At 41.0% G+C, this 13,195-nt stretch overlaps 1 protein-coding gene and 1 pseudogene across 1 annotated transcript; one reads left to right on the top strand and one right to left on the bottom strand.

Annotated features, from left to right (window-relative positions):
* The window catches only part of LOC117536972, a 51,265-nt pseudogene extending 38,337 nt beyond the window's left edge, over positions 1 to 12,928 (top strand).
* LOC117536971 (zinc finger MYM-type protein 1-like) lies at positions 236 to 1,781 on the bottom strand. Its single transcript, XM_034202090.1, has 2 exons — positions 1,514 to 1,781; positions 236 to 1,379 (listed from the first exon to the last, which is right to left on the bottom strand). Exons 1-2 carry the CDS (start codon positions 1,594 to 1,596, stop codon positions 566 to 568), a joined length of 897 nt encoding a protein of 298 aa, XP_034057981.1. The 5' UTR covers positions 1,597 to 1,781; the 3' UTR covers positions 236 to 565.
* Positions 12,929 to 13,195: the final 267 nt, after the last annotated feature.

Below are 13,195 nucleotides of genomic sequence, written 5' to 3'. Positions count from 1 at the left end.
TTTCTGACTCGCTATCATCACTGGATACCTCGTACAATCCTTCTTCTTTGTCTGGTATATTTGCCCTTCCACGTTCATTCTGCATAGACGCCATGGTTTGTTATCGTATCGTCTTCCTGAGTTTTCGTCACTTCCGGTTAGGCTGAGAAACATTTCGTTTCTAAAAAACTTCGGGGAAGCTGCAATAAAGTGCTTCTAACATGCGTAAGGCAATTATTATATTTTTGTAATCAGGTGTGATTGTTTTGGTACGTAATTATGCTTGTATATAAGTTAAAACGAAACTATTTGAGGTTCCATTTCCACTATCCCTTTAAGATTTCGTTTTTACAAAGGGTATAGAAACGAAATATATAACAGAGATAATAATGATATAACATGACATAAAGTCCAACAAACCACAAGGACAATGAAAACATAGCCTAATAAAATGACTACATTTCTGACACACCATTCACCATGGACAGCCACCATGAGAGCAGAGCAGTGTAAAATTGGCACGGCGGCCCATACATTCACGTACAAGTAGGCTACTGTACAAATTAAATTTGAAGTGTACTCACCACTACTTGAAGGGTACTCGGCGAGCCTTGCGCTCCGCGAACTTGTCCACAATACGCTGTATGTCCAATTTCTTGGCTCGGTCACTTTCGATGGACAGCAAGAACAGTCCACTCAGTCTCTCCTGTCCCATCGTGCTCCTCAAATAGTTTTTGATGAGTTTTAATTTGGAGAAAGAGCGCTCGGCGGTTGCCACGGTGACAGGAAGAGTCAGAAATAAGATGAAGGCTGTGCAAACCTCACTGAATGTAGATGTTACTGCTGGGTTGTAAACAATGAGCATTTTTACCAGATCCGCGACAGATTTTAGTTTTTGTATTTGGTCCCTGAAACAGGTTCTGAAAGAAAGCAGCTGGCCAGGGAAGCTGGCGGCGATGTCCCGACTGTAGTGCTCTCTAAGCCGCTGAGCAGCTTGGTGTAAATCCTCATCCTTTGCTTGCAGTAGTGTGTTGGGGTGAATTGCCTCAAACATGTTCACAGTTTCATTTAAACTGGTGAATCTTTGGGACAGTTGCTGGATGATTATATCGAGACATGCATTGAAAACGGTCACCCGAAAGTTGCTCTCTGCGTCAGTGAGGCGGCTGTCTTCAGAAAGTTCATCAAAGTGTCTCTTAACTTTCCTGGCCCTGGTTGTTTCAAACTGTGTTTGACTTCCCCATTTAGTAGCCAGGGCAAGAGTGTCCGGTACTTCTTCACCTTGCGGCGCAGCCAGTAAGGAGCCGGAGGGGGAGGGGTGCGGCTGGTCAAGCGTCAGGCCTGGCTCTCCTCTAGACGAGCAGCTAGCAGCTGCTGAGTCGTCCCTATTATCATCATCACTACAGCCGAGAGACAGAAAAGGAAATAAGCTAGGCGGCCGAGCTACACGAAGTAACAACAACCATATGATATCAACATTTACCACAAACTCACATTTTCTTGTTGACAGTGTGTGGCCGTGATTGTAGCCTACCTGTAAATCTGGCTAACCCCCACTAACGTTGTTGGCGGGCTGGGGCTCGGGGATGAAACACGGCTGGCGAAAAAAATATCCATCGAGCTTGGACAATTTGGCTTTTCCTTGGTCCTCCTTTTTTATCTTTTTCTTTGCATTTTGTAGCTCCACTTTTGTGTTTATAACTGCTCATGCTTAGGCAGTGCTCTGTTGAATGACAAGTGATTGATGATGACGTTGACGTTCATTTACGTATGGTGTTGATGGACGGCTGTTGATGACGATTTTACCCAAAATATATTTGGAGACAATAGAAGGGATTCACTTGCCATTTTTCATGTTTTAATGTTAAATGTGAGTGTGAAAATAGCAGAACAAGTTCAACTCATATTATAGGCTACAATGCTTTATACCTAATATGACCACGAACGTCAGTGCACTCAGTGGCGCGAGGTAGCAGGGCCCGCCCGAATATCTCGGGGGCGGAGCCTGCTGCCTCGGCGACGGGCCCCCATTGGGTCCCGACCGTCCAGGGCCCGGGGAGCCCTGCCCCTACAGCCCCCCCTGAAGCCCCGCCCCTGTGTCTGGTGTCGGAATGTCTCGCTATGTTAGTACATTCTTAAAAAACAAAACACCATTTCATTTCGGGTTAAAATGTGTTGTAACTGCGTTACTGAGCATTGTGACAGGTAATATATTACCCACATTTCATTAGTAATGTGCTACATTACTTCGTTACAGCAAAAAGTAATATATTATTGTAACTCCGTTACTTTTGTAACGCGTTACACCCAACACTGGTCACTTTATAAGTAGTAGCAGGTGTGACCTGTCATAGCACCTGTCACTTTGTATGCATACTAATGAGATTGAAACAAGATTGGTACTACTACTGACACAATAAGTGCATTGTGTTCAGTTCATAATGATGAACGATGCCAGTCCTACCATTTCTGTATCATTATACAGTATATGTACTGTTATTCAGCTCCAACCAACCTCCACCTTATCAGATATCTCAGAATAACTGCCAACACCCATAGACTGTAGTGGAAGTAGAATCAGACATAACAACTTTTGTTAGCACTAGATTGGTTTCGAAGGCTGCGACTGAAGTTTGTGTCAAATTAATTGAGAAGCTAAACATGCTTGCTTTTAATGATCAGAAATATTGAGCAGCCAACCAAACGCTAAACATTGCTATAATAAAGGTAAATGGACTGTATTTACAGTATGTAGCGCTTTATCCAGTGTTTACGACCCATCAAAGCGTTTTACATTCTACAGAGCAATGTAACACTTGCTCAAGTAAGCACATCCTTGGCCAAGCCATCGGGAGCAACTCTGGGTTAAGTATCTTGCCCGAGGATACATCGACATGTTTAACCTTCCGATTAGAAGACGATCGCACCACCTTGCAGCCTCCGTTGCCCCTAATAAAATGGCTCTGTTGTAGCAACGCTGCAGTAGCAACTTAACAATCACAAGGTAGCCACGTCATAAAACATATGGTGCTTTATCATTTATATCACTATAATGGGATCACAGTTTATAAATATATGTCACGCTGTGTTAGAGAAGACTTGAAACTATATATAGAGAGCATAAACCATAAATCAGGAATATGCTTACTGATGTAAAAATTCAATTGAGGAGAGCCATTTTATAATGGTAAATGGTAAATGGACTGCATATAGATTATTTAGTCCATCAGGAGCAACATACAATCTTTAAAACATATTTTTGCAACCAGTGGAATCGCCCACTTTGGGCATTAGAAATAATTCCAATTCAAGGCAAAATGTCAGCTGTGATAACTGCTTTTTCTCTTAAAAAAATGTTGAGCGACCCTTTTTTTTTAGGTGCCTGGTGCCGTGGGGAGCTTTAGTCCATGAACAGTCACTATTTAATAAGACCCTTTTCTGGCTAGTGCACTGAAAAAAAAGGCCGTTAAATTCACATGATTTGAATATGGAAACCGGTTGCACACATTAAAAACATGTGTACTCAAAACTATTCCATTATGTTAGAGACACACAACTATGTTATGTCAAAGAAACATGAAATTGTTATGTTCATTTGAATATTTCCTTTAATATAGGTATATTCATTTACCCTATGTTTAACCAACATGACTTTTTATGTTCATTTTAGGCTTTTAATATACTCAGTATATTTCTGTACAGAGCCACATGAATGTTTTGTTCAAACTACATGCTATAGTTTTCTGTTTAATCTACCTAGTGCTCAAGGGGTACATAAGATTATTTATTTCATGTGAATAGAGGCATGTCGTACATTCTTCAACAGGATCCATCCTAATCTCTTATATCTACAGCATGTATCATAACATTTTAAAACAAAGTCAATAAAGACAAACACATTTCTTTGAACAACATTCATGTATTTTTCTCAAAAAATAAAACAATATTAACAACCACCACACATCCAGATGAACTTTTAGTTTCTCCATAATGCAGCCCCAGGAGAATTAACAAATACATTGAAAATAAAGAAACAGAATAAATAGAAAATGTTTGTGATGCATGTACATATACATTATTGTGTTAGAACACAGCAAGGAAGCTCAAAGGAAACTATTCTCCCGACCAAAATAAAGGTTTATTGGGCTTATTTTTGTAACTCATTCATAGTAAACAATTAACAGGAAATGTCAACGCCTAGCCGAAAAAAGGAAATGTTCTTGCAAATCCATTATTTAAATAGTAACCTGCTAATATGAAAGGGCACTTTAATGCAAAAAAAGTAATGGCATTGCTTTGGAAAAATACATGGAAGTATAAAAATGGCCTGGTTTCTCACCACATATGCACTAAAGAAAGTATTACAAATAAAAACAAGAACTGACATTTTGAAGTTAGTACATTAGTACAATTAGTGCAATTAGTACATTCTGAAAACACATGACCCCAGGAAAAACCCACATTTCTGAAACATGCAAATCAAGCAAAAAGCATGAGCAAAGGAAGTGCAAGACAGTTGTATCGATGAAAGGTCCAGTATGAATGCTGTGTAAAAGTGCCACAATGGTCCATGGCAACAGCTCACTCAAACAGTTTGTTTTTAAACGCTTGGGCTTTCTTGGAGAGCATGTTGCCGTCTAGCTCCATTAACATTTGCTGGAGCACTTTGAACGTGCACTTCAGTTTAGGGGGGTAGTTCAGGTTCATTGCATACATTAGTCCAAACAGCATGGTAGTAGCTAATGCAATGTTGTCCACATCAGTTAGTACCTGTTGGCCTTCCAGGACAATCTGTTCTCTGGTCTCATCTGTCCTCTGGTCTCATCTGTCCTCTGGTCTCATCTGTCCTCTGGTCTCATCTGTCCTCTGGTCTCATCTGTCCTCTGGTCTCCTCTGTCCTCTGGTCTCATCTGTCCTCTGGTCTCATCTGTCCTCTGGTCTCATCTGTCCTCTGGTCTCATCTGTCCTCTGGTCTCATCTGTCCTCTGGTCTCCTCTGTCCTCTGTTCCTCATCTGTCCTCTGGTGCTCATTCTGTCCTCTGGTCTCATCTGGTCTCATCTGTCCTCTGGTCTCATCTGTCCTCTGGTCTCATCTGGTCTCATCTGTCCTCTGGTCTCATCTGTCCTCTGGTCTCATCTGTCCTCTGGTCTCATCTGTCCTCTGGTCTCAGGTCTCATCTGTCCTCTGGTCTCATCTGTCCTCTGGTCTCCTCTGTCCTCTGGTCTCATCTGTCCTCTGGTCTCATCTGTCCTCTGGTCTCATCAGTCCTCTGGTCTCATCAGTCCTCTGGTCTCATCTGTCCTCTGGTCTCATGGTGGAATTGTGTTTGACAACATAAAGTCCCACTGTAATCCCCTGCATGGACCGCAGAATGACGTCTTCATCTTCTGCCTGCAGAGTGCACAGTCACAAAGGGAACAGAGTGAGATCTAACATATCAATACATATATATACCCATTACTAAATCCCTGTGTTTAACAAGTACATTTTGTTAGATGTCAGTACTTTTAAGCCTCCTTGTTATCTGATATACTCCTGTCTGACCTGATAAAAAATGTTTAATTTCCTGTATCCGTTTTAAATAAAAAGCCCTCTAGCTTTTCAGTGTAGTCTGGCTATTAAACAAAAAACAGGGATGTTCACATACTTTAGGCTATATACTATGTGGTGTTTCAATAAATACATATTTTAACGCCCAACAAAAAAAATCAAAAGGTCAAATATTACTTCTACTGACCACAAACTCTCTCATTGAGGTACACACAGCCCCTTGAGAAGACAATCCCGGCCTAAATCGACATCATCAACCTAAGTGAAGGGGAATAAGAAAAGAAAGAATCTGTTTTGCTCAATGAAATGTGTACACTATTGACTCGATGTATAATTTCCTTAAAATGAATTCTTACTTGAGTCATGTTTGACATAATACAGTTCAGACGCTGGCCTATCTGTCCTCCTCTCTTCTCAAAAATCTTCAGAAGTGTGTCAGATAGCACATCCAGCTGAGAGAGAACTCTTGATTGGAGGGGCAGGGTTGTTATACGCTTAAACTCCGCATTTATCAAAGAAAACTAAATATCACAGTCATAAAAATCATCAAATCATTTCATTTTCTAATGATGTTATGATTGTAGTTGTGTGCTTGCCTTAAAACGCTGCAGAGAAACTAGTCCATGCATTTGTTACTTCAAGGCTAGCTTATTGTAACTCTTCATTATCAGGGTGTACCAACAAGTCAGTGAAGTTGCTTCAGCTGATTCAACATGTATTGACCAGAGCACGGAAAAGGGACCACATTACTCCTGTTTTGGCTCCATAGTGAGAATAACTTTTTATATCAAGTACGAACAACCAGATTAGACTACATTACATTTCATTTAGTTTACGTTTTTTGTCCAAAGCGACTTAAAATAAGTATTACTGTAATGTACAGTAAGACTACATATAAGAAACACCCTTATAGCCATTTCAACAAACAAAACATTATCACTTTTGTGAAGGAGGCTTTATCGCAGAATGTTTGGCTTTTGCCAACTGAATCACTTTTGCCTAATAAATCAGAAAATGTGTATATCCCTGTAATGTTTGCAGTATGTAAATGTTATGAATAAATATTCACTAATACCAGTTTTCAATTAGTTAAAGATCAAGTTTAAGTTAGTCAAGTAAATCACACAAAACATTTGAATACTCACCATTTACTACAGAGCCTCTGGAACAATGTTCAAAGCAAGGCTGAGGTCAATCTTCTCCACACCAATTACCTATCACAGAAAAACACATTTGAAATTATTTCATTATTCACACAAATAAAACAAAAATGTTCTGCTCCTTAAAGGCGACATTTACCATTTAATGATGTACCTTTAGGTTAATATGAACCGACTTCGGCCGAGATTGTCGCCTCCAGTGTAAAAAGCTACAGTAGCCTACACTAATGCAATGAGTACAACTTTGTACGGAGCCATACACATCAGCATTGCGAGCTCATTTCCATTGGTTTCATGGAGACGTGGGCTGAAGTCGAATAGTCCATTTAGCTTAGGAACCTTCCTAACGGAGTGAAATGACCCGGAAGTCCCTCAGTGGCAGCCATGATAAGTGCCGTTCCAATTCTCTAGAATGATAGGAAAGGAGGTTTCAAACTTCCTTTATAACCTCCTTTAGCTTAGGAACCACTGGACCTCCCTTTACGAAAGGAAAGGAGAAAATGCTGCCCCACAATGCCTTGCAGCCGCAGCATTTGCCGTCACTCAACAGTGACGGACACAAACGATTATGACGGAGAAATTATATCATGAAAGTTACGGTGCTTATTAAGCATTTTAAAACGTATGTGGTAAGTTGCCAAAGTGCTTTGTTTTGAACGTTCATCAGTATTATAATCAAAAAGAGAAATATGAACGTTAGTTTTTACTGAAATGATCAAATAAAGTCAACATTTCACAGTCTTTACTGAGCTGTGTGGAGTTTGTTCAACTTTTAAAAGATGTTTGAATGGTGATATACACAGTGATAGATGTTAAGGACTAACGTTTATAATAAATACATCTGTATTGATTTTAAGATCTTTTCATACAATCATACGTATTGGGATCATTTGTATTAATGTGGACCGGAGGGAGAGGGTGACGAGCATAAGTTTCACTTTCCTTTTTTATTTCAATTCCAACTTTGGTCATGAAGAATATGTTTCTCTGTTGTCCCCGTTCATAAAGCATAAAGCAACAGCATCAGAGCACGGTGCAGAGTCTCTAGATGAGTTTACAGTAGTCCCTCGTTCTTATTGAACATCCATGTTGTAGTCCGCTGTATAGAAAACTGTAGTTTCCATAGTTTCCCCACAGCAGCAGACGCACATTCATGACGTCCGCTGGCGCATCATAAACACGTCGGAGAGTGAAAGTGCAGTCGATTCTCTAAAGTACCGCAGTCTCTTCTCCTAAGTCCTTTTGAATTCTCCTATCCACTATCCCTTAACCCCGTGACGTTTCACTCAGAGGTCAAGGAATAGGAGATAGGGTTAGAACTTAGGAGCTGATTTTTAGGGTGTATTCACACCTAATAGTCCGCTTCTCTGGTGCGTACCAGACCACAGTTTGTTACATGGTTTCATTTTTCAAGAAGGTTCGGTTGCGTTCACACGGCAAAACTCAAACGGACTACACCCTTTAAACACAAGTCATGTGCACGGAATGCTGTTCAACCATTGGTCAGACATTAAGGGGGGTAAAACCGCAAATCCCGGCAATTTCTACGGAGCCTCCGCCATGGAGCATCGGCACTTTCGGCAGGTTATTCTCATGCTGCTGTTAATCTGGAGATCAACAGACTCTAGCGGCCCGCGCATATGATTATATAATCAGACAACGTCCGTTAAAAAACATTATAACCAGGGCTGCACATAACTGGTGCGCAGGTGCGCATGCGCACCTCAGCCAAAAAATGAGCACCGGGGTCATTTGAAAAAAGGCGCATTTGCGTACCAACATTGAGAGAGTGAGAGGGAGAGAAAGAGACAGAAGGGAGAAGAAGAAAAGAGAGAAGAGAGAAGGACGGAGAGAGAAGAGAGAAGAGAGAGGAAAGATATTTGCGAGTTGCATATGAACTCAGGTCGGCTCCGTTAGCGCTGGCGTATATGATGTTCGCCCTAGGGCGCCAGATCGGGGGAGGCGCTGCGCTGGCAGCTCTGGGAGGGGAAAAACAATTTTTGACCGTTGGGGCTCATCCTAAATTTTCTGGCCTTGATGTAACGATATTCATAATTAAGTAAATGTAACACCCTTTTCACCCCGGTTACACGTTTTCATTTGCCCTGTGTGATGGGCGCTGTAAGTGATGAAAATGGGGGATGTTGGCTTATCTTGCACACCCGCAGCTCACAGCCAAAGTGCGAAGTGAGCGTGGGATCGAGGGAGGGTGCACCGGTTCCGGCGCTGTTATTAGAATCTGGTGCTAGCTGCTCTAACGGAGATAGAAAGAAAGATGTTTCTACAATGATGTGGAGGGAGAGGTCCTCTCCAGTCAGACTGAGGCTGATAACTACAGCTCAGTGAGGTAAAGGACTCTGAGTGTTTAGATAGTTCACTTTAGTCTAAGTTCAAACGGTTTGCTCACAATTTATGTAAACACATATTTCCAAGGCACTCCTTTATAATTATTGGGATAAAACAGGTTTGAAATCATTCAATGCATCTATAGGAGAGTAAACCAAAAATATCCTTTAAAACTGGAAAGATAAAAAAAAAATGCCATAAATAAATAAATGTTAAGGTAAAATAAGATATGAATGAACAACAACAATAAAATAAGTTACATTAATTTGTTATTGGCTATGGTAGGTTATTGGTTATGTTCACATACTTATTTGATTACATCCACTTGTCTAAGATGACAACAGAGACTTTCGACCCAAAACCAGCAGCTAGTAGTAGTCCTACATCATTAGCTACCATGTCTGACAGTCAGGAGGGTAGTGATGACAGCTTGTAGGATTACTGGTCGTGCTAATGTTGTCTTGTTCACCTCTGCATGTGTGTTCTGTGTTCACCTCTGCATGTGTGTTCTGTGTTCACCTCTGCATGTGTGTTCAGTGCTGTGTGTCTGGCAAATAAAGTCAAGACCCCTTCAAAAGTTACGGTTTATTTCATTTTAAGGTATGAGCACCAAGCAACAGCTCCAGGTGCTTCCCTTTGAGAACCAGGGCAAAAAAGTTATTGCACCCCTGATTATAACACATAATGAGACGTTCTGCAGTAAGGAGGGGGTTTCACCGACGGCAGGTGTTATACTTTTATGTAGCTGACGGAGCATTTTTTCTTACTACACGACACTGTTCAACATTTAATTCTGCTTTCACTCTTTAACTAAACAACCGCGGATGTCTTGAAAGACTCTTTCGCTAAATATTTTTTGAAGACATCCGCGTTGTTGTGACTCGTAAATACTACGCTTTCCTATGTTTTGGTGCGGACTGCGTTCACACCAGCAATGAACTGCTCCAGAGTTCGCAAGCAAGCGCTCCGAGACCACATATTTTAGCGGACCAGAGTCCGGTTGTTAGTCACGTAAGAGGTCTCGGACTGTGTTCACACCGACCCAAAATGAACCGCACCAAGCGGCTAAACGCACCAGGGTGTCGATGAAAACCGGCACCAAGAGTAGACATGCAGAAGCCGGACCGCGACGCAAGTAAAGCTCTACACCGCCTGACAGCAGACATGAAACAATCATTTAAAACAAGACGTTTTTTACGACCAGAAACTATAACGGGATACAAACCGGAGGAACCAGGCATGGAAGGGAGGTGGCAGAGACAGTGGGTGAAAACTGGTAGGTTTTTCGCCTGTTTGGGAGATTTATATATATGCTCGCATAAAATCCCCGGCGGATTTTTTTGCATTGTATGTCGGGGGGCGGGAGATTCACTGTGATTGGTTGTTGGTCGCGTTGCTCGTCAAAATATCCCCAAGGCTTTCAGACACGCCCAGCTCCAAGATTTCAAGATTTTTGAAAAAGCTGCTGTGTGTACGTACCGTTACGCTCTACAAATACTCACAGTATAAAAACACGCTAAACACAAAATCAATCAATATAAACTCACTTCCTTATGATTTCCATTGCTTTATCCTAGCTAACACCAGTGAATGACAATGTTTACAAATTGACAAGCTGTATTACGTTGCTCGTGTAAACGGCAAATGTGAACTCTGCTTTTTTGCAAACAATGCGTCTTGTGATAACCTGTAACTATGACGAACATTTGATGACATTTAATAACTTTAAATAACTTTTTACTTGTAGAGTGTTCTCGGGACAGAACCAGCTTACTCCTCCGATGCGGGAAGAAAACATTGTAAGAACCCCCCCCCCCTCCCCCACTCCTTTGTTAAAAAAGAAAAAGCTTCACATTTTTAAAAATAAATATATTTTTGCAATTTTTTTTCTGCTTTACATCTGTCCATTTAAAGTGCCATATTGTTCAGGTTCAATAACTATTAAAGTACGGGTTTGAGTCCGACCATATTAATTTGTGAATAAAATATTTGTAAATAATAATTAGAAGCTGAGTAATCAGCTGCAGAGCAAGCTGCTGACGTATGTGCTCAGTGGTGGAGTTACAGAGATAAACATGCTGTAATTTTTTCTTATTTCTTAACATGATTGAGACTTATAGGTACAGCCCTCAAGATTAAATCGTTTCTACATGATTGATTCATGTTTCGACGAGAAACATGAATCAATTATGTTTCATATATTAATGCATATTTGCAAATGAACAACCCCACTTTCCCCTTTTTTCAGTGTACTTTGCCAATACAAAATATATGCTCCTACGTCTACGGTCTCCGTTAAACAGTTTGTGGTAAATCTGACCCGGTGACCGGCTTTTAGCGATATCTTAGGGGGAAGTTGCAAATATTCCCCTTATTGTCCTGTTACCGTAGGTTTGTCATAGAGGAATAAGTATTATATTTGGATTGTTTCATAACCATTTTAAAACTTCTTGTAGTATAGCCTGTTTACACACATTAGCTTGATGGCTCCAGGAACCCATTGACCTGCTGCCTGCACAGCTGACCACTGTTGATTTGACCAGTCAGAAATGTCTTTGTTTATTCTTATTATTTGTTATGGGTAACCTTTCACAATTCAGAACTTTGAGGATCAATGGTCTGATACTAAAAGTCACTGTACAAAAATGATTTTGCAAGCTAGTTAGGACTTTGGTGGCTCGCGTGTGTTATATCAGAAGTCGCACCCACTGAGAAGACCAGTTAAAAAGCATATAAGGAGCTAGTTTTGTCACCAATTCATTGAACTCATTTAGAACCTAGATACTGGGACATTTTACCGCAAATCTTTAAGAGACACAGGAGAAAGCAAAAGTATTATTACCCCCAAAAGGAGCACAAGTCCAATTATGCAGAGATGTTCCTTAAAGTTGGGGTTCCCTTGATGAAAGGCCACATTCTGTTTTATCCTTAATTACATGCCTCCCTCCTCACTGTTTCTCTCTTTGTATCCCTCTCATTACCAGTCTAATGCCCTAGTTTCTGTCCTTATTTTCAGGGATACACTACCGCAAGTCATGCGCCTCATCAGGAGCCTGTCTCATCGCTTTTCTGGCTACCAGCAGTTCCTGCACCCGGCAAGCTGAACTCAGTGTGCATCACCTGCTGCACAACGCCACTGTTGTAATGGACCCGCCGCGGCAAAAGAACGACCCCAACTGTCGGCTGCCGTTACCTTAAACACACCGCAACTCCATGTGTTTTCTCTTTAGGCATCCTCCTCCTACTGCCCTCCACCCTGTGCTGACAGTTCTCCTCACACTGTGTGAGATGTGCATTGGCAGTGGAGACAACATGAACTGTATTAACTGAAACAGTTGAGAGCGCTTACTGTGAAATATATTTTCTTTGAGGTTGGGGAAGCTTTGCAAAGTATTTCTTCTCTTGACTTGCTTTCCTTCCGTCGCAGCTGGCGTCCCAAAGGGTCAATTTGGGAAAATATTATCATCACGTGTTCATGCACACAAACAAGGGTAATCTGCAAGGAACAGTTGGGTAGGGTGGGGGGTGGAGGATGGTGCAGTCGAACAGCTTACTGGCTATTTTGTTGGGCAGGCAGGTGGCTCATTCACATCTGTCTTTGTTTACTTAAAACTACGACTATTGAAGGTAATAAAGGAAGGTCAGATTCATCATACAGAGGCTTAGGGATAACTATTAGTCTTTGATTTATTCTAAATGAGAACCGTGAGCAATCACCAATTTGCTGTAATGAGGAACTGAAAATGTATCATGTGTATGACAATGATACGATTTAATGATTTGGAAAATTAAGTCAGGAAACAGTCTTTGATGAAGGAAACATGTGCTAGTTATTAGAATAAAGCCACTTACAGCCCTCATAACTCTCACATATACATCACTCTTATCAGTTAGACCCATAAAACAGACGTACTTGTTCTTAGAAAACTTCTCCTCCAATGGTTTTTGTAACAAACAAAAAGTGTACATAGAGCTACAAGAACATGTTGTTACTCACAACTCTAATTTTTAAACTACTTACCAGATATTCATTGCATCTCTAATAGCTCAAAATGGAAGAGTGTTTTGAAGTGGCACAGCAGTACTTCAGTGAGCAGGTGGACTCTCTTTAAGAAAGAGTTTTTCAGATTAATTAACCTGTTAAGCCCCAAGCCTGTTT

The sequence above is a fragment of the Gymnodraco acuticeps genome, unplaced genomic scaffold (assembly GCF_902827175.1).
Source record: "Gymnodraco acuticeps unplaced genomic scaffold, fGymAcu1.1, whole genome shotgun sequence".
Classification (NCBI taxonomy): Eukaryota; Metazoa; Chordata; class Actinopteri; order Perciformes; family Bathydraconidae; genus Gymnodraco; species Gymnodraco acuticeps.
The sequence above is the reverse complement of the archived record's forward strand: the minus strand, read 5'-3'. Positions and strand labels throughout refer to the sequence as shown.